At 36.0% G+C, this 22640-nt stretch overlaps 1 protein-coding gene across 2 annotated transcripts in view; it reads right to left on the bottom strand.

Annotated features, from left to right (window-relative positions):
- Positions 1 to 3185: 3185 nt before the first annotated feature.
- The window catches only part of METTL4 (methyltransferase 4, N6-adenosine), a 52343-nt gene continuing 32888 nt past the window's right edge, over positions 3186 to 22640 (bottom strand). For both annotated transcript variants that reach the window (XM_058692576.1, XM_058692575.1), the window contains exons 6-9: positions 13721 to 13895; positions 10848 to 10954; positions 10364 to 10455; positions 3186 to 4585 (exon numbers count right to left, since the gene is read on the bottom strand). In XM_058692576.1, coding sequence (XP_058548559.1) covers positions 4440 to 4585; positions 10364 to 10455; positions 10848 to 10954; positions 13721 to 13895 — 520 coding nt within the window. In that variant the 3' untranslated portion in view covers positions 3186 to 4439. The remainder of the gene's footprint in view (positions 4586 to 10363; positions 10456 to 10847; positions 10955 to 13720; positions 13896 to 22640) is intronic.

The following is a 22640-nucleotide window of genomic DNA, read 5'->3' on the forward strand; positions in this document are numbered from 1 at the left end:
TTATATATAAATCATTCTAAATCGCTTCAGGCCACCCAACAGATCCTCTGATTATTAGCTAATGAGCCTATTATTAAGATCTCAGGTTCATTAGCAAACATGATACAACATAAAGTGCCTTAATTTAGGAATCAGAATTCAAGTCTTAGTTATCGCTTATTAGCCATGTCAGCTAGCCTCTATGAACCTGTTCCTTCATTATAACTACAACTTCATAAAACTGCTTTGAGGGTAAAGTGACATAACTGAAGTACAAGAACTCTGATAACCAGAGAGCTATGCCAACAGCACTGTGGTGCTTCCCAGAGTGCGGTAGGCCAGTGGTGCATGATAGGAGTCAAATGAGGTGAACTGGAGAGCATCTTCAGGGAAGGGAAGCCCCTTTAATGTAATTATAATCCTCCTCTGAATCACTATCAAGAAAAAACCCAAAGTCTCACTAAAGCTGAATATATAAAAATTCACTAAAGATATGTCTCTAGGGTACCAAACCTGAAAAGGTATGTTTAGGGTTTCTGATAAGAATGAGTTTGAGTCACAGAATTGAAGAACTAGAATAGGACAAAGTAAATAGAGCCTATAACAAGGACAGAGCAAAGGGAGCAATTAAAGCCAGGCCCAAACCTAAGTCATGGACTAAACTCTCTGTCCTCTTCCAAGAAAACAACCAGCCCACAGTAATGTTCGCCTCTTGAAAATGTTGACATCCAAGAGGAAAATCCTATTCCCCACTGGTGCCTTTCAGACCATTGGAAGAAAAAGGCCTTATTTACTTGGTCTTTACCTTATCAACTAGAAAATCCCTTTGGTGGCTGTCTCAGTCAGTTCCAGGCTACTATAACAAATTACCATAAACTGGGTGGCTTACACAATAAACATTTATTCTTCAGGGTTCAGGAGGGTCAAAGCTCAAGATCAGGATGCCAGCATGGTCAGGTTCTTGGTGAGAGCTCTCTTCCTGGTTCTGTCCTCACCTGGCCTCTTCTTGGTGTGTGTATGCAGAGTGAGGTTCCATAAAGCCATTAATCCTATTATGAGGGCCCTACCGTGATGACCTAATCTAACTCTAATTGCTTTCCAAAGGCCACACCCCTAAGTACCATCACTTGAGGGTTAGGGTTTCAGCATATGAATTTTGGAAGGGTACAAACATTCAGTCCACAGCGGTTGCACATAAAAACCAAGTTCCTATAAAGGGTAACAGATCATCTAGCAAAGTGTAAGAGATCTATTTTGAATCAAAATTAACATGACATGAGCCTAAAGTCTCTGAATGTAGAAAAAACATCAGAAAGGCCACCAATTAACCACCTATGGAAGTCATCAAAGAACAATGCGGAGTAACTATGAAGTTCAGAGTCAGCATGGCAGTACACAATCAAGAGCTGAAGCCCAACACTAAATATGGCCTTTGTTTTAATTTGTTTTTAGTTACTTGTTTTTAGGCAGGACCACAATGGGAATGATGGATTTCAAATCTTCCTCATGTAAGAAACCAGGTACAAGCTAGGAAATCTGATCTCAAGAAAAAGATCAAGAAAATATGATGTTCAGACAGAAAAACTCTATGGAGAGTATTCAGGTGAATCTCCTGAATTTGAGTAGAGATTGTGATAGAAAACCTTTTTGACCTGAAACTGAAAAATATGCAAGCAGTTCAAACATTTATTGATCACTTAAAATATTCCAAGTCCAGTTCTAAGTGCCTTACGTGTATCAACTCATTTAATCCTCATAACAACTTAAGAGGTAAGTATTATAGGGGCACCTGGGTGGCTCAGTCGGTTAAGCGTCTGACTTGGCTCAGGTCATGATCTCGAGGTTTGTGAGTTCAAGCCCCACGTTGGGCTCTGTGCTGACAGCTCGGAGCCTGGAGCCTGCTTCGGATTCTGTGTCTCCCTCTCTCTCTGCCCCTCCCCCACTTCTGCTTTGTCTCTCTCTATCAAAAATAAATTTTTTTTAAAGAGAGATAAGTATTATTATTGCCCATTTCTATGGATGAAGAGGCTAAAGCATAGAGACTTAACTACCTTTCTCAAAGTCTTAAGCTACTAGCTGAAAAAGTTGGGGTTCAAACCTAAGCAAGTTGGCTTCAGAATGCAGACTGCTACACTGAACTTGTTACCGTCTATACAAAAAAGGCCCTTGCTGGGGCGCCTGGATGGCGCAGTCAGTTAAGCGTCCGACCTCAGCCAGGTCACGATCTCGCGGTCTGTGAGTTCGAGCCCCGCGTCAGGCTCTGGGCTGATGGCTCGGAGCCTGGAGCCTGTTTCCGATTCTGTGTCTCCCTCTCTCTCTGCCCCTCCCCCGTTCATGCTCTGTCTCTCTCTGTCCCAAAAATAAAAAAAATCAAAAAAAATTAAAAAAAAAGGCCCTTGCCTAAAGTGGCCAAGAAACTGAAAGAAACTAAGTCAAACTTTGACTAGAGGATACAAATAAAAGCTGAGTAATAGGGTCTATCCCTTTGCCTGAGCATTTCCAAGCATCCTAAAAGACTTTAAGTCTGTAAAAAAATATGATAGAAAAGAAAATCCTAAGAAGTTTTAAAGGTAATATAAAAATCTCTGAATGAAAATATCTTATTAAATAAATTTGATAATAAAGTTCATTAGGTCAGTTGGCTAAACTCTGGTAATGAAGTCAAAGGTTAATCTTAGTCTGGCCTTTTTGTTCCCACATGGCATGTGACTGTTCCGTTTTCCAGAATCATCCTTTGTTCAAAAAAGAGCCCAACACTTAAACAGGAATTACAAACAAGGCCCAGAGTTTGTACACCTTAGGAGCAGAGGTAAGACTAGAACCACTGTTTCTTAAAAAAACAAACAAACAAACAAACTTCTGTGTTTTGAAAACCAGACTCAGTGAATAAAAATTCTCTTTTTCTCTCAAGTATCAGGATTTGTGATGCAAAAATAAAAGTCCAAAAACTTGGTGAGGATAAAATGTTTCCACAAACTACATAAAATCTATAAATACTACAAGAAGCTGGAAAGAGTTTCAAATGAGGTTTGGAGAGGTTTGCTTCGAGTTTAATACCTTTTTCCATTTCTGTAACAAGTTAGAGTATCCCTATAAATACAAAGTTAAGCCTATATTACCATATTCACACACTCAAAGAATGAACAAACTTCAAAAATAACACTTCTCTTTGGCAAAATCAGTAAATGAATTAATTTTGTCATATAATCATTTCAATCTAACATTTTACTTAGCAGATAAATATTGATTAAAAAGCTGTAAATTGTATAAATACTTTTGTCAAAATGCTAAGGGAAAGAAGCCAGACACAAAAGATTACATATTCTATGATTCTGTTTACATGACATTCTAAAAAAGCAAAACTAATGGTAGAAAACAAATCATTGTTTACCAAGGGCCAGGGGTGGGAGGAAGGGAATGACTGTAATTGGACACATGAGTTTTGGAGGTGAAGAAAATGTTGTATATTATGACTATGGTGGTAGATAGACAACTGTATATACATTTTCTAAACTCATCGAACACTATACTAAAAATTGGAGAATTTTATGTGAAATTATATCTCAATTTGAAAAAAGATTATACATAATAAATCAGCATGCCTTTCAAAGAATCATTTCAGTAAAAATATTTTACTTAGTAAAGAAATATTTGTGGAAAATCTGTAAATAATATATCTTTTAAATCATAAGCACTGTTTATTTTCTGACATTTTTATAAGAAATATTTCTTAAATATTCTTCTAGAAAACAAAGCAAAACTAAGAAGCACTTGAAAAGTGACCTTGAATGCAATTTAAAACCCTCTAAAATGTTTCATAAACACAACACAATGATGACTTGGTAGGTCTTTCAGTATTTTTTCCAGAATGTAACAGTATACCGAAGGTCATAAATTTAGGTTGCACAAGGGCCAAGTAGACAACACAAGTGAGTAGCATGGAGTAAACTGCAAAACACAGGTCCCTTCCCAAGTGAGCTGCTACCAGTGGTTCCTACTTACTGATGCCAGGAAACAATACAGACCACAGTGCAGCCAGAGCTTCTGATGTTTAAAGAAAAGCAGAAATCTAGACTTTATGTGAAATTCCCTCATTTTTTAGAATGGTGGTTTAAATTTTTTTACAACACCACAGGGCCAAACAAAACATATCCATGGGCAGAATTAGGACCTCTGGTCCACAGTGCATGCTTTCTGAACTTTTTCAATAACAAAGTCTTGTCGTTTTTCTAACTGCTTGCCTTTTTATTTACAGTGAATCTGGAATAATGGGGAATACTAATGCAACTGAAGTAAATTCATCTCAAAATTACATAAAGACTAGTCACTTATGGTCTTTTGCAGAAAAACCAAGTCCTATTTACATTTCTAAGCATACTGGTTGGTAAGAAAGGAACAGTTAGAATAAAGGAAGAAGGGGTGGGGAAAAACTGAAGAAAATCACAACTTTAAGACCACAGTCAGCTTCTAGACTCCAGAGCAACAAAATAATCCATGTGTTGAAATTTGAGAACTTCATTGCCCCAACTAGTCCAACCCGGCTGTAAATTTCGAGCAAACAATTCCAAACATTCCCCATCTGGCTTGACATAGTCTTTTAGAACCTCTGTCCAAAAAAGAGAAAAAAAACACAAAAATTATTATTAAGAAAGGAATCAATTTCCTTTTAGCAGTTAAAAGCAAAGAACAGGGATGTTTCCTTTTAAAAAAGGGGTGGGGAGGAGGATAGCTAATTAATTTCAAGGATTTCATCACGGGCTTTACTATTTATAGTTAGAAATCATTTGAAATGAGCACTCCTGAGATTGGGGATAATACCATCAGAACTTTCAGAAGTCCTAACTTATCAGGTTTCATTTGTAGATGAGAAATAAGGATTTTAACACCCACACAGGTGACTTTTCAATTTTCCAATACTGACACATCTCCTGAGTACTAACTTTTTAATAAATGTAATCCACGCATGAAAAATAAGTGTATAGGAACAATACAAAAACAATTCACTTAAAAAACTGAGATAAAAATATAAGTGTCTGCAAGCATATATACTAGCAAAAGAGCAGTAAATGAAAAATTAGGCATCAATAAAAATATTGAGAACACATAACTAACAAATATAACAATATCCTCTTAGCTATAACTGGATATAGTACATTCCCTCATTTCCAAATTATAGACCCTTTTTACCTAAAATTTCACCATACTATTTCCACAGATAAGTAGTTTTTATTTAATGTATATATGTATTAATAACTACTGAAAACTTTATTTTTGAGAAAAAAAGTACATCATATATATGGTGACTAAATGCTATGATATACAGTGACAGAAAGAATATACCATAGAAGCCTTTTTTTAAAGTACATGTTCATTTGGATGACAATATTTAAATCAATTTAACCTTGATCATGTTCTGGTTAGCTATATTAACATTACAGGAACTGGGTATGAAAATAATAATTGAGGGATGAAAAGTCACCAGAAGAGTATTTTCTAAATATAGTTCTTAACTGCTATACAAGATTGAGCTTAGAAGAAATCTATCAGATTCCCTTTAGGAATGATAAGTATTCCTTAGGAGTACTTGATATAGGTAAAATTTAAAAGAAAATGTATTTAAAGTTACAGAGAGGGAGGGAGGCAAACCCTAAGAGACTCTTAAATAGTGAGAACAAACTGAGAGTTGATGGGGGTGGAGGAGAGGTGAAAGTGGGTGATAGGCATTGAGGAGGGCACTTGGGATGAGCACTGGGTGTTGTATGGAAACCAATTTGACAATAAATTAAAAAAATTTTTTTAAGAAAGAAAGAAAGAAAATATATTTAAAAACATGTTTCATAATGTTCTCCAGTTGCTCTCACAGCAAAATAACGGTTTATTTGTTAAAAACCATTGGTCTTATTCACCAAAAATCAAGGAATTTATGAAGTACTCATTGTCTATAACCCAACTGAACTCAAATCTGGGCTTTGATAGTTTTTAGGAGATGCCAACATGAGACTTCTAGTTCTTTTTTAAGTGTATAATTATAACTAAATGTTATTAAGCCTGAAAGAAAATTTCCCCAGAGTCTTAGAGGACAATAAACCTATATCACATTTCTATTTTTTCCTCATGAATTCAATGCCTTACCAACCTCAATTCACTTTTACTGTCATCTAAGGTTACAGTGAAGGAAGGTTTTGTTTGTTTTTGCTTATTTGTTCAGTTTTTCAGTTTTTAGGCACAAAGATGTTAGCAACTCTATTTTAGACCCTTAATCTGGAGTCTAAACTGGAGTCAGACAGTCAAAATTGTTTACTATTCTGAGCACTCACTATAATTAGTGCTATGGAATTTAACAAAGGAAACAGTTATCCATGTTTTCTAAGAGTACACAAGCTAGTAGAAAACGATGGCCATGTACTTGGAGTTGACAAATACAGTACATAAAACCTAAACCCATTTACTACTTCCTACTTTCCCAAGGTAACACATTTCTGCATGTGTATTTTTTTTTTTCTGGTTGAGAAAACTAGAAAATCAAGGAGCAATGTTTTTAAAATGTTAACCACATTTCAAAACAAAGCAAAAGAAATGAGAGCAAATTAATGAAAATGTTTTCTTTTCTAATCTTAAGTATCAATTTAAAAGTAAACTCGAGATCTTAGAGGTTCTAACCACAAGGAAAAATATTTTATAACTATGTGTGGTAATGGATGTTAACTAGACTTGTGATCAGTGACTATTTCTCAATATATACATACACGAGCCATTGTATTGTATATCTGAAATTAATATTATATGTCAATTATATCTCTATTTTTAAAAAGTAAATTCCAATGTATAAATTTAGGTATGAATATGATATATACTTAAGATAATTACATAACATCAGACATTAGTAAAACAAGCTACTAACCACAGAAGAGGAAATAATCCATACATAGCCAGTCATTCCTCTTTTGCTCTAGGAGCAAAGGGGCAGGGCCGGGTGGGGGTGGGGAGGGGGAGAAGCAGCTCGAACACCTGTGCACAAAATCTCATCAAACTGTGTTTTACTCTTCAGACAGAAACTGTTAGTGAATAAAGTAGTAAAAGGGAGTAGAGATTCCTCTAAGGTAAAATATGAAAACCAATTTTGATTCAAATACTTTCATAATTTTCCCACCTTAAATCTTTAAATTTAATAAACATTTATAAGGTTATGTGATAAGTTATAGCTATTTATGACTTATATATGTATCTTTTAAAACTTTTTTTATAGTTAGCAGTAGAAATCAGTTAAAAATTTTTAAAAATCTTAGTGTTTCTAGAAGTAAAAGAACATTTCATTTTACAAATTTGCACAAAACAGTTTAAGAACCTTTACATGTAAGTTCTAAGCATATATATAGGACATGTAGTATCCCAAATCCCAGAGTTATAATTTCAGAGTAAATTACAGTCAGAAATCTGAAAGTTGTTTTTTGGTGGCTTTAGTTTGTATGGCTCTGTACTTCTGTACATGCACTTGCTAGACATAGTAACATGAATTCAAAAATACAGAATTACAAATACTTCTTTTCTACCACTACCTAACTAAAACATAAGGATTACATATATCAAGTCATGTAGATTTTTCCCCCCAAAAAATCTTTCTTTTCAAATGTTCCAAATCCTAAAAATATGTTTGTGCTGCTCTCTACTGGGAATATGGCAGAACTACACTTCATACATAGGCTATAAGACTAATTTTTATTAGCATTAATAAAAGACTAATTTTTACTTACTATTTTAAAACCTTGCTTCTTAAGACTAATATTTAAATATTATTTTATTCTATGTAAAAGGAATTGATGAATATTTTAACTATAATTTTGGAATGAAAGTTTAGGTCTTAGCATTTAGATTTTTAAAAGTAAAAACATAAGCCCTGGGGCACCTGGCTGGCTCAGTAGGAGGAGCATGCAACTCTTGATCTCAGGGTCATAAGTTCGAGCCCCATTCTGGGTATAGAGATTACTTAAATAAATAAAAACTAAAAAAAAAAAAAAAATCCCTAAGAAAAACACTAAATTATTCTTTGATACTTAACTGATAAAATTCAAATGAAAAGAATACAAATTAGATTTCCTCCATCAAATATAACTGGTGCCAACCATTATTTTCTTCTCAAAGAACAGTACAATCTCACTTTTCATTTAAGTCACATATTTAATGCATTAAAGAGTCTACGATAGTACACGGCTTAAAGACAATAACTCATTCAGCATTTCTCTAAGTCAAAGAATGGATCATCAGGTAAACATCTGAATATTTTTCAAATGAAGTAACACTACAACACTACAAGACTCTTCTGTATAAGCAATTTAAGATAAAAGAAATTCTAAGTGTTATCAATATAAATTACCTTGGGAATTTATATTCACTTTCCTATGTATTCTAGCTCTATCCCATATTCTACAAAATAATATGATAGGTTGGGAACCTTATAGTTTTCCTGAGCAGCATCTTGAAAGTTTTTGGTTTTTTAAGTGAGGATCACAAAATCAATACAATAGATATTCCTAAAGAAAATTTTTAATAGATAACTCATATCAAATTTGGTGTCTCTCATGAACTTACAATTCTATTTTTTTAAACTATCACTTGAAAAATTTAGCATACACTAACCTTCCACTATATGCTACAGAATTTCAAATACATTATAATCAATCCTCACAACTCTAAAAGATTAAACACCATTAGTCTCTCTTTAAATGAGGACTTTCAGGGGCGCCTGGGTGGCGCAGTCGGTTAAGCGTCCGACTTCAGCCAGGTCACGATCTCGCGGTCCGTGAGTTCGAGCCCCGCGTCAGGCTCTGGGCTGATGGCTCAGAGCCTGGAGCCTGTTTCCGCTTCTGTGTCTCCCTCTGTCTCTGCCCCTCCCCCGTTCATGCTCTGCCTCTCTCTGTCCCAAAAATAAATTAAAAACGTTGAAAAAAAAAAATTTTTTAAAAAATAAATGAGGACTTTCAGGTAGAACATGTTAGAGTAACATATAGTAGCAGAGTCAGGATTCAAACTCATGTTAGTCAATCTCCAAATCCAAACCTTTCCACTATTCCTTGGTGCTTAGTTTCGCTGAATGATGAACATTACACCAACGCATTAAGACTAGTAAGAACCGTAGCCTGCAGCAATTACCTTTCCGGAGGTTCAGAAAAGCAACACTACCTCAACATAAAACTGAGTCTCTACCAAGTATCAAGGGGATTCTAACCATGTCTCTGACTGCTATTCTAAGCACCTGATTTCACAGCAAGCTAGGGATAGTAAAATAAAGCCACTAGTAGAACTACAGTCCTCAGATGCCCCATCGGTCTATCAAGGACAGTGGGGGAGTAACAACCAAGGAGAACCTACATAAATGGTATTAAGGGAAAAAGCAGAGGTGAAATAAAATTAACCTATGCGGCGCATCAACAGTTCATAATCTTATTCAACAGTCCTTAGATGGAACCAGTCTCTGACCACCTTCTAACTACTTTCCAACCTTCTTACCAGGCACAACCTCTAGGACCAGCCAACACCATTTTTTGTGGTTAGCTCCTTATTGCTGACCAACAATGAGCTCCCAGATTTGTCAGAATTATTCTACTGAGGTGTCAACCACCTGATGAACCTGGATCTGTGGGCCTCCTACACCTACCTCTCAGGGCTTCTATTTTGACTGTGACAATATGACTTTGGAGGGCCTGGGCACTTCTTCCACAAGTTGGCCAAGCATCTCTTGGAAGATGCAAAACCAGTGCAGCAGCTGTGCCATCTGCCAAAGCATGAAGAAACCCTCCCAGGATGAGTGAGGCAAAGCCCTCGTTGCCATGGAAGTTGTCATGGCCCTGAAGAAGAACCTGAACCAAGCCCTTCTAGATATGCATGCTCTGGGCTCTGTGTACACAAATCCCCATCTCTGTAACTTCCCAGATAGCCACATGAGGAGGTAAAATTCATCAAGAAGTTGGGTAACCACCTAACTAACCTCCACAGGCTGGATGGCCGCCAGCTGGGCTGGGCAAGGCCAAGTATCTCTTTGAAAGGCTCATCCTCAAGCACAATTAGGAGCCTCTGGAGCCCAGCAGCCTTTGAGGGGCCCCTCCACACCCCCTGATGTCAGAGCTTCTGTCTGCACCTCTCCCTGCAGCCACTAGGCAGCTCTTTAACCATCATGGAGCCCCCTCTCAAGTCATGGACCAAATGAAAATAAAGCTTTTGCAGCAAAATAAAAACAAAAAACACTATTCATAAATTCTCCTATAAAATTTTAGAGAACTAATAAAAATAAACATCTGATTTAATTTCCAAGTGTCTACACCAAATACTAAATTTAATCCTTTTCTCAATTTGACAGAAGTCATAACAATTCTATTTTATAAAAACATACCAGCAAGCGGTGGCTTATGTGAGTGAAGAGTACAGGGCACACTGACAATTAACTTGTGATCTGGAATAGGAAGCACTTTTACATCTGCATTCCTAATTAAAACAAAACAACAATGTAAATTATACTTTAAAGGAAAATTTTTCATATATGAGCCACAGTTGCCTTAATTTTTTTTTTACTTTTCAAATACTATCTGAATTTAAAAATAAATTCAAGAATAGAAAAATAATCAAAATCAACAATTTAAGTGTTGAGACATTAGTGATAATTTCCTTTTCTTCAATAATGGCAGTTACACACTATATAAAACAAAGGATAATATAAAATTTCATGTGCCATACCATTCATACTTTTCTGGTCTGGGCCATTTTCAGATTTTCAAAAATGTAAAAATTTAAGGAAAATCAATGATCATTATGCCATTAATTTTATAAAATGTATAATTGTATACATTTATACAGTTTTGAAAAATCATCTTTCCTACCTTAACGGTACAGCAGTTTTTTCTCGAACTCTCCCCAGTACAAGACCTTCATAAGGCTTTTTGTGTGGAGAATCTAATGGGAACACAAAGTCTCCTGAATTGGTGATCTGATAGGAGGAGTCAAAAAAACAAAACAAAATTAAACCATACATCTGTAAACACCCAGGAAAGAGTCTGGCTTTTTATCTAACACTATACAATTTCCACCAAAGAAAAAAAAATTATTAAACCTCTAGGCTAGTGTTAATAAAAATATAATGTAAACCACAAATACAAACCGCATTTGTAATTTAAATTTTCTACTAGCAACATTAAAAACGTGAGAAGTTGGAGTGCCTAGGTGGCTCAAACGGTTGTGTCTGGCTTTTGATTTCAGTTCAGGTCATGATCTCATGGTTCATGAGTTCAAGCCCCACTTCAGCTCTGCACTAACAGCGCTGAGAGTGCTTGAGATTCTCTCTCCCTCCCTCTCTCTCTGCCCCTCCCTAGTGCGCACATGCACACACTCTCTCAAAATAAATAAACATTAAAAAAAAAGTTGGAAGCATGTGGTAAAAATAATTTTAATTATATATTTAGCTTAATTTCACATATCCAAAATATTATTTTAATATGTAATCAATTCAAAAAGTTACTGAGGTATGTCACATTTTTTCTTTCATACTGCCTTTGAAATCTGATGTACATTTTACACTTAGCATCAATTCAATTTTGAACAGCCGTAATTCACGTGCTGAAGAGCGACATATGGTTAGTGACTATCACATTAGACAGAGCAACTATAAGGGACTAAAATATTTATCACTTTACACATAAAAATCTACTTTCCATTAAAATTTATTCCTGGAAGCCATGTCATCATTAATTCATTTATTCACTCAAATAACATTTACTGATTACTGATAATATAAATAAGTAGATTATAATAAAGTATATTCCTTCATAGAAAATAGTGTCATAAACATTGTCAGAGCAAGAATTAGTAATAAAACAACTCAGGGATTGATAAAATAGACAATACTTAGTCTAATCCCTTGGCATTATAAATCCAGAAATTCAATTTTACCATTTCACCTGCAGTTATTATACTCTCAAAGACTCACTTAAGCTAATCAAACTGAAAACACTATTTATAATAACAATATCAATTTATTAACCATTGAAATACATATTTTCACTATCAGAATATTCATATCTATTATCTATGGAACACTTTACTCAACATCAAGATACCTAAAAAGCCAAATCGGTAAAGTCCTTTTATCACCTCTAGGACCCATAAGAGATAGATCTCTTTCACATAGTGCTGTACAAATACAGACAATTTCTTATTCTTTGGATATCTTCTATATTCCATGCAAATTACTCCTTCTGTTATAACAGTACATATAGTTACCTAATAGTGTTTCGTATCACTTACTGCATTTTTGTCTTAAACTCTAGGCTTATCATATCATCTCTCAGAACTGATTACTACTACAAATAAATAATCTTAGATTTTATGTGCTAACATTTTATTGGTTTTGATTTCAGAAGGTACCTTTTCCCTGACTTTGGCCCCAGTTTCTGACAATAAAAAACCTGTAATAATGTACAAGGTAGAATGGGTTTTATATTCCTGTCCATGTCCACATCAACCAAATCAACCAAAGCTTAGCCCAGGGTACAACATGAAAGCACAGATACAACTATGAATGTTTGTTTTCCAAGTCCATTAAAATAGGTGCAAATAAACAATATACACAGCTTTTAGAAGATATACCAGTAGAAGAGCCTTTAGTGGCTCAGTTGGTCAAGGGTCCCAACTCTTGATCTTGGCTCAGGTCATGATCTCACGGTTCGTGGGATCAAGCCCCATGTCAGGCTCTGCAATCACAGCACAGAGCCTGCTTGGGATTCTCTTTCTCCCTCTCTGCCCCTCTCCTACTCATGCTCACTCTCTCTCAAAATAAATAAATAAACTTTAAAAAATAAAAGAAGATATACCAGTAGACTACAAAATACATAGGAAGAACATAAACATAGAACTCTCCTGTCTAAAATGAATATATCAGCTATATAAATATTAAACATTCAATTGACAAGTTGGCTTATCTTTTTAAAATATAGGAGTGCTTTTGCAGGATTCATCTAAGTAGACTTTAAAGATTAATAATCTTTAAAAAGATGTCCAACGGACTCTGAACTGATGCCTTATTTTTCTGTATTTTTTTATTTTTATAGCAAGCAGAGATATTAAAGACCAGTCAACCAATCCAAGAGTTGGAATCATTTCTTTCAAAAATAGGCATAGCAGCACATAGGCACTGAGGACCTGTTAAAATTCAAAGTATGTAAGGTTCTTGGTTCTTTCCACCTCTTCCATGCTGAGTTACTTGGGTATTCTCTCTCCCATCCCCAGCAACATAAGAAAAAAGAAAAAGAAAAAAAAAAGAAGGAAAGAAGTTGCAAACAGTGACTGAAATTATGGATGTGAAAAGAGGAAGAAAATGAAGGGTAAGACTATTTCTATGTTTAGTGCTAAACAGATTTTCCAAAGTTTTTGTTTGTTGTTTTTAAACTACAGACATCAGAGCTTTTTAAAATGTCATCCTGATATCTCCCTGAGTGACTTCCTAAGGCCACACGTTGGGACTCTACTATAAAAAGACACAGAACAAATAAGCAAAAAGCCTCCGAGAATAAGAAAATAAAAGTATTTAGTAAAAAAAAAAAAAAAAGTATCAAAGTAAAAGTTTTAATTAGACCGTGTTAAAGGAGTAGAGCAGTAGTAACATGCTAAGCATTCAAAATTACATACTACATTTATGTGTAAGTTATGTGACTTACATGGCACGCTATATAATAACAAATAAGTTAATTTCTGAACTTACTTTTACCCAGTGCCATTCAGCGACTACCTCAACAGACCAAGAAGGATAAAGTTCTTCCTTTACAAAACGCAGGTGCTTCTGTCTATTGGTCACCCAAGTAATAACAAGGCAATTTGGAGCAGCCAGTTTAGGGATAAGTATCTCCTTTATTTGCAGTGGTGATAAATAACTGTACCTACAAATAAACAGAAAAAAATATTAGCAAAATTCACTGCAAAAAGGAAAAATAAGCAGAGAAAAGACCCATATAATACTGACTCCACAAACACAGAGCTCTTATAGCAGTTTATTTATACAACTAAATATGAGGCCACAGTGACACCCAGTGGACATACTACTACATGCAAATTGGAATTAACCCATTTTCATTTTTAACAGTGAAAAGTTGCCAGGTTATATTTATCATTTTTAACTGTATTACATTTCAGTAATTTCACTAATATGCTTTTCTCCCATTCAAAATTAAACAAATATTATTGCTTGTTTTTCCTAATCCTACAATATACAGGGACCCTATCACAGTGAGTCTTGAAACCACCAACCCTCAATCTATCATCCTGCTTCTTTCTTATTCCCAATCAATTCTACTGGGCTCTCTGAAACCTTCATACTTTCATTTTTTAAATATTCTATATAGTCTTGCACCTCTGAATCATTAACAGTACAAACTTTGATTTCTCTTGCTAAAACTACTTGCTCTATAATATCCAATTTAAAGAATGTGGCCCTTTCTCTAACACTCAATACACACCAGAAAGAGAGAAGGGTCAATATTCTCCTAGCTCTCTTATTGCTGCTTCTAGGCTATACTCCTCCATCTGCATAAAATCCACTTCTCCTTGAGGAACATGCCATCCAGCTATGCTAGACTGTAATGTTCTATCAAACCCATTCCCCATAATCGATGAAGCCTTAAGCTCTAAGAACCTTCTCCCTTACCAACACAAATCTTGCCATTATCCTGGGCAATTTCAAGACACAATTTATATAATGTGGACACCTTGCCTAATCTTCCCGTAAACAAATACAATTACATTCATCTCAATATTCCATTCCCAGTGACCCCAACCTGGACCTTGGCATCACTCATACTTAATTCCATCTCAAACTAAACATCAATCTCTGGCAGTAAATACCTATCTCTTACCTATTCTCTAACCTTACCAAAGCATCCCATGACCCATCCCTCTACTTTTACTGAGTTTATCATTTCTTCCTGACCACATGCTCCTCTTCTCCACAGACTAGCAATCATCAATCATTTCACTGTCCTCTCATTAGCACCCTAAATTCCCATCCCCTCTTTATCCTTCACCCCACAGCTCCTTCAAACCTCCAATCTTCAGATCAGCTTCCACACAATTCACTTCTACTTCTTCATATGGGGAAAATCTGATGGTGAAAAACGCAGAAGTGAAGAATTGGCTCAATTAAACCCATTCTGAGGCTCTCAAAACTGCTAAAACTACTCATCAATTCTTTTATTTATTCTTGGTCAACTACAAACCCTCATCTCTTTTCAAATCTCTTGCCCAAATTCACTATTAGCAGATGAAGTTAACTCATATTATCAGTTAAAATAAAAGCCAACAGACTCCTTCAATTTCCTAATCCTCTCTTCTTATATACCTTCACTTATTTCTACACATTTCCTCTTAAATGAAATGGTATGGCCTCACCTATTTAAAGCTTATCAGTCCAGCTGTGTTCTCTTATTCCCATTTTCTACTATCTTATAATGCTAATTATTCCTCTCCTTTGTATTTCAACCTCACTAGTAGTTCCTTACCATCAGCCTCAATATTAAAGGAAGAAAAGAAGAGAGAAAGAGGGGAAGGAGGTAGCAGAAGAGAAAAAAGACAAGAAATTCCCTCAATTCAGTCTTCTAATGTCTACATCTAACCTAAGGACTGGTATGCATTTAGTCTTTCTACTTTCTTTTATGTTATTCCTCAATGGACTATAATAGGCTTCTACTATTATACCTGTTCTAGAAAAAGTAAATGACATCCTAAAGGCCAAATGCCATAAATATTGGAATCCAACTCTCATACACAGCAACTGTATGATATAAGGAAGTGATCAATAAGTATTTTCTTAAACAAATAAGTAAAATAATTCAGATCTCCTGCACCCAAGTTTTCTGCCATCCAGACCAGTGCTCTTCCAGTAGGCTAGCATTTCATACAATCAAAGTGATAATTTAAAAAAAACTAAGGGGAGCCTGGGTGGCCCAGTCATTAAGCATCTGACTTTGGCTCAGATCATGATCTCACACACAGTTTGTGAGCTCGAGCCCCGCTTTGGGTGAGCCCCACTTCTCCCTCTCTCTCTCTCTCCCTCTCTGTCTCTCTCTCTCTCACTCTCCCTCTACCCCTCCTGGAATTCTTTCTCTCTGCCCCTTGCTCTTTCAAAAAAAAATTTTTAATTAATTTAAAAAATTAAAAGCTTGGGGCTCTTGGGTGGCTCAGTCAGTTGAGCATCCGACTTCGGCTCAGGTCATGGTCTCACAGTTCGTGAGTTCAGGCCCCGCATCGGGCTCTGTGCTAACAAACAGCTCAGAGCCTGGAGCCTCCTTCGGATTCTGTGTGTGTGTGTGTCTCTCTCTCCCCCTCCCCTGCTCATGTTCTGCCGCTATATCTCAAAAATAAATAAATGTTAAAAAAAAATTTTTTTTAATTAAAAACTAAGTTTGCCACAGTGTGAAAAACATCAAGTCAAAAATTTGAAGTCTGATGTTCCCAATAACTACAGATTCTTTGACTGTCTTAATTTTATTTAATTGGGTTTATTTGCCAGGGGTAGTGGAGAATGAAATATTCCATTTATTAGTGTTATTCTCCTAGAAGTTATTCAACAAATTCTAAAATATGCCTCTTTATCACCAAGGTAGTATTCTAGGCAAAAAATGTTTAACCTGAATCTAATCATGAAAAAATAATCAGACAAATCCAAATGGTAGGTAATCTACAGAAAAGTGGCATGGGATCTTAAAAAAGAGTCAATAACCTGAAAAAAAAAAAAAAAAAGCCAGGAGATGGTTGTGTAGTAAAGGAATAAAAAAAAATAAAGACCAAACGTAATGTATGATCCTCGATTAGAGCTTAAATCTGAAAACCAAAAAGAAAAATATAGCCATAAATAATAGTTTGAGAAGAGGTAAATATATATATATATATTAGTATTTAATGTATATTTGATACTATCATATTTGACAATATTAAACTTTATTGGGAGTAATACTGGTATTATAGTTATGTAGGAGAATATACTTGTTTTTAGGAGACACATGCAAAAGAATTTGTGGGTGAAAGCATGATGTCTACAACATCAGATAAAAAAGCAGACATGGAGAGAGAGAAAATACACACAAATGTGGTACAATATTAATAACTGAAGTATCTAGAAGAAAGGTAATTTGACATTCATGTACTATTCTTTCAAATTTTCTCAAAATTTGGAATTTTTAAAATCAAAAGTTAAGAGAAAGAAGCAATACAATAAACATTACAAAAAGATCATAAAGACACACCTATAAGCTAAATGGGAGAAAAAAAACCAAAAAAAAATGTCAAAATATGCTGTGTAAAACTATTACAAAATATTATAAAAGGAATAAGTCTATTTTTCTGATTTATAAAAGCTGCCCCCAAAAATGCAGGACTTGTTTACTTTTCTAAGTTTACTTTTTTAAAGTTTTACTTTTTTAAAACTTCTAAAAAGGATAAGAATAACCTAAAAAACTATCAATTTTCATTAAAGTAAAAAGCAAATGAAATTTAAACTGAACATTTTTTTTTTAATGTTAACATTTATTTATTTTTGAATGAGACAGAGACAGAGTGCAAGCTGAGGAGGGGCAGAGAGAGAGGGAGACACAGAAACTGAAGCAGGCTCCAGATGTGGGACTAGACTCACAGACTGCGAGATCATGACCTGAGCCGAAGTCAGCCGCTTAACCAACTGTGTGACCCAGATGTCCCTAAACTGAATATTTTAAAAAGTAATTCTTAGAGCATCTGACTTCAGCTCAGGTCATGATCTCACAGTTTGTAGGGTCAGCCCCGTGTCGGGCTCTGTGCTGATAGCTCAGAGCCTGGAGCCTGCTTTGGATTCTGTGTCTCCCTCTCTCTCTGCCCCTCCCCTGCTCGCACTCTGTCCCTCTCTGTCTCTCAAAAATGAATAAACATTAAAAAAATTTTTTTTAAGTAATTCTTAGAGAAAACTGGAATACATTACCAAAGAATATTATAAAATTGGACTCTTTGATTCTTTTCAATTTAACACTTAACTCTAATAATGAGAAGCAATTGGCAACAGTCTTTTCAACAAATGATGCTGGGACAAATGGATATCCAAATGCAAAAGAATAAAATTGTGATTTTATCTGATTTCATATATAAAATTAAACTCAAAATGGGTCAAAGCCCTAAATATGAGAGCTGAAACTCTTAGAAAACAGGTGTACATCATTGTGACCATGATTAAGGCAATGGTTTTTTTGGGGTTTTTTTTTTTTTTTTTTTTTTTGAGAGAGAGCAGGCACAAGTAAGCGAGGGGCAGAGAAAGAAATAGAGAAGTGGGGCTCACCCAGAGCTCGTGTTTTACCCAAAGCAGGGCTCGTGCTCTCACCAAGCAGGGCACAAGCTCACCTGAAGCAGGGCTCGATGTGGGACTCAAACTCATCAACTATGAGTCAAATGCTTAACGACTGAGCCACCCAGGTGCCCTAAAGGCAATGGTTTCTTAAACACAATACCAAATGCACAAGCAACAAAGGTTAAGTGTGACTTCCACAAAATGTAAAACTTTGTGCTTTGAAAACAGTAGAAATTAAGTGAAAAGGCAACATGGCAAATAGGAGAAAATACTTACCAATCATACAAGGTAAGGGCCTAGAATCCAGAATATATAAAGAACTCTTAGAAATCAACAAAAGACAAATAACTTTAAAATGTGCAAAGGATCTGAACAGTCAATTCTCCAAAGAATATATACAGATGATCAATAAGGACATGAAAAGATGCTCAATATCATTAGTCATTAGAGAAATGCAAATCAAAACCACAAGACATCACTTTATGCCCATCAGGATGGCTATAATTTAAAACAAACATCAACAATAAAAACAGAAAATAAGGGTCACTAAGAATGTAGAGAAACTGGAACCCTCATACATTGCTGGTAGGAATGGAAAATGGAAAATGACACATACAATGTGAAAAATAGTTCAGGGGCGCCTGGGTGGCTCAGTCGGTTGAGTGTCTGACTTCGGCTCAGGTGATGATCTCATTGCTCATGAGTTCGAGCCCTGCGTTGGGCTCTGTGCTGACAACTCAGAGCTGGAGCCTGCTTCTGATTCTGTGTCTCCCTCTCTCTCTGCCCCTAACCCACTCACATTCTGTCTCTGTCTCTCTCAAAAATCAATAAACATTAAAAAAAAAGATAAGAAAAGAAAAATAGTTCAGTGGTTCCTCACGAGCTAAAGGTAGAATCACCATATGATGCAGCAACTCTATTCCTAGGTAAATACCCAAGATAATTGAAAACATGTTGCCTGGAATTAGTCAACTACAATGCCTGAAGGAACAGGCCTTAAGACTGCCTCTCTTCTACAACTAACTAGTTTGGGCAGTTTCTAAAACCACTCTGAAGTTCAATAATTTGTCAAAATGACTCATAGAACTTACTGAAAGCTATTATAATCATGATTACAATTTGTTATAGAAAACGATTTACTACAGTTTATCATGTAAAGGTTATTATGCTTTATTACAGATTAAAATCAGGCAAAGGAAGAAATTCAGAGCAGAGCGGGGTTGGGGGGGTGGGGGGGTGCTTCCAAACACAAAGCCTCCAATGGTCCTTTCCCATGAAGTCAGAATGCATTACCCTCCTGGCATCAATGTGTGATAATGCACACAGAGTATTAATAACCAGGGAAGTTCACCCCAGCTTCAGTGTCCAGAGTTTTAACTGGAGATGCATTACATACGCATGACAGAGTGACTAATTGCCCAGGTGGTTGAACTCAGTCTCCAGGTCAACTAATACCATTGGGACTCAAAGCTCCTACCTTAAATGACACCAGACTGTCTCTAGTGTAGACAGTCCCTACCCTAAAACTGTTTATGTAACCAGTCTCCCAACTTCCCCACCCCCCAACTCAAGCACACTAAAATAAAAATAATCCTATCAGGTATAATATAGATTACCTCCCAGAAGCTGAAGACAAAGGTCAAACTTCTGTTTGGGCAAGGCCAAATTCTTTAATACACGTGTTCATGGAAAAGCTTATATACAAATGCTTATAGCACCATTACAGCCAAAAGCTAGAAATCATGCAAACGTCACCAACTGCTGAACCTATAATATATTAAGGTGTGTGTGTATATATATATATATATATATATATATATATATATATATCGATATATATGGATATATATGGATATATAGATATATCCATTCAATGGAATATTGTGCAGCCATTAAAAAGAATGAAATACTGATATATGCTAAAACATGGATGAAACATGAAAACAAATACCAAATGAAGCAAGCCAGACACAAAGGCCACATGTTATATGATTTCATTTACATGTAATGTCCCAAAAGGTAGGTTCATAGAGACAGAAGGAAGATTAATGGCTGCCAGTGGGCAAAGAGGGGAACTGAGAAGAACAAGGATTCTTTTGGGAGTGATGGAAATATTCCAGAATAATATAAGGTAATAGTTGGACAACATTGTAAATGAATTAAACCACTAAACTGTACACTTTAAAGTGGAGAAAATGGTTAATTTTATCTCAGTTTTTAAAAACCTATATTAGCACCCTTCTCTCAAAGAGCACACAATCTAATGTCTATAATATAATAACAAAAGAAAAAAGAGATCACTCACCCTTGTAACTAAAATACAGAACAGATTGAAAGCATTAAAATTTGCTAAGAAGGTCCAACATGGCAACATAAGACTCTGAACTCACCTCCTCCCACATGCTAAATCTAGGCCTATATAGAGACAATTCCTCTGGAAGAAGACAGGGCTGATTACACAGCTTCTACACAACAAATGGTAAAGGGACCAATAGGAAAAAGTAGGAGAAATATGGATAAAACAGGAACCCCACTCCTGACTAGGTGACCTAGAGGAGAGAAGGGTATTGATGAGAGGCCAGCACACTGACTCACCTGCTCTCAGGCATAGCAGTTTAAAAGGCAAATAGACTGTAAATGAAGGAAATACATTTACTCACACTAGAGCATTGAATAAATAGGTATAAAACCACTGGAACTCTCACTGGGGTTAAGAGGCATTTTTACATTCTACATCCACCTTCATACCATAAACAAGACCAGGGTCCAGGTACTCTACCAACTTGCTAGGGCCACCCCAGCACACTCTAGACCTCTGGCCCACACCAGCTCCAGCTATCCCTCAAAGACAGCCCCCACACAGTACACAGGTCCCTAGCCATGTCAGTCCTAGCTCCAGCCATCCTGCCAAGTCAGCCCTGACATAACACCCTCCAGAACCCAATGGGCCTATGCCAAATCCAGCCATTCCACAAAGGCAGCCCAGCATAGCACATCCACATAGGACATACCCAGCCTACACCCACTCCAGCTCCACCATTTCCACAGAGGTAGCCACAGCACATGTCCCAGGACCTCCAAGCCATGCCCACTCCAGCTCTAGCCAGCCTGCCAAAGTCATCAGGCACACTGCCTACACAGCAGGCAGTCCTACACAAGGCCACTCCTTCAATAGCAAGAAAGTTAGCTCTTTTAGCTAATTCATACAAACACACACAGAAAGTCAAACAAAATGAGACAGAGAAATACATCCCAAACACCAGAAAAAAAGAAAAACCTAAAGAAAAGAAGATAAGTAATTTACCTGATAAAGAGTTCAAAGTAATGGTCATAAAGATGCTCACCAAATACAGGAGAAAAATGGAAGAACACAGTGAGAACTTCAACAGAGAGAAAGAAAATATTAAAAAAGAACCAATCAGAGCTGAGGAATAACTGAAATGAAAAATACACTAAAAAGAACCAAAAGCAAATTACATAAGAGAGAAGGATGAATCAGCAATCTGGAAGAGAGAACAGTTGAAATTATACAATGAGAACAGCAAAGAAGATTTTTTTAAGGAGGATAGTTTTAAGGGCCCTCTGGAACAACAAGCATACAACATTCTCATTATATGGGTCCCAGAAGGAAAAGAGAGAGGAAAACTGCCAGAAAATTTGAAGAAATAATGCCTGAAAACTTCCCTAACTTGGGAAAGGCAATACATACCAAATGCAGAAAGCATAAAGAGCCCCTAATAAAATGGGCCCAAAGAGCTCCAACAAGACATATTATAAATAATAAAATAGCAAAAGTTAATGAGAGAATGTTGAAAGCAGCAATAAAAAAACCAATAGTAATAAATGAGGGAAACTACATAAGATGATCAGCTCATTTTATTTTTACTTTAGAGAGAGAAAGAAAGAGAGAGCACACACACAAGCTGGGGAGAGGGACTGAGAGAAAGAGAGAATCTCGAGCAGGCTCCACGCTCTGTACAGAGCCTGATGCAGGGCTAGATCCCATGGCCCTGGGATCACGACCTGAGCAGAAATCAAGAATCAGACACTACACTAAACCAAATGAACCACCCAGGCACCCTGATCAGCTCATTTTTCAGCAAAAACTTTGCAAGCCAGAGGGAGTACCAGGATATATTTAAAGTGCTGAAAAGGTAAAACTTACAACCAAAAATACCCAGCAAGGCTTTCATTCAGAATTGAAAGAGAGATAAAGGGTTTCCCAGACAAGCAAAAACTAAAGGAATTCATCCTAAACCAGCCTTACAAGAAATGTTAAAAGATCTTCTTCAAGCAGAAAATAAAGTACCATGACTAAAAA

This window comes from Neofelis nebulosa, chromosome 11 (assembly GCF_028018385.1).
Source record: "Neofelis nebulosa isolate mNeoNeb1 chromosome 11, mNeoNeb1.pri, whole genome shotgun sequence".
Lineage (NCBI taxonomy): Eukaryota > Metazoa > Chordata > Mammalia > Carnivora > Felidae > Neofelis > Neofelis nebulosa.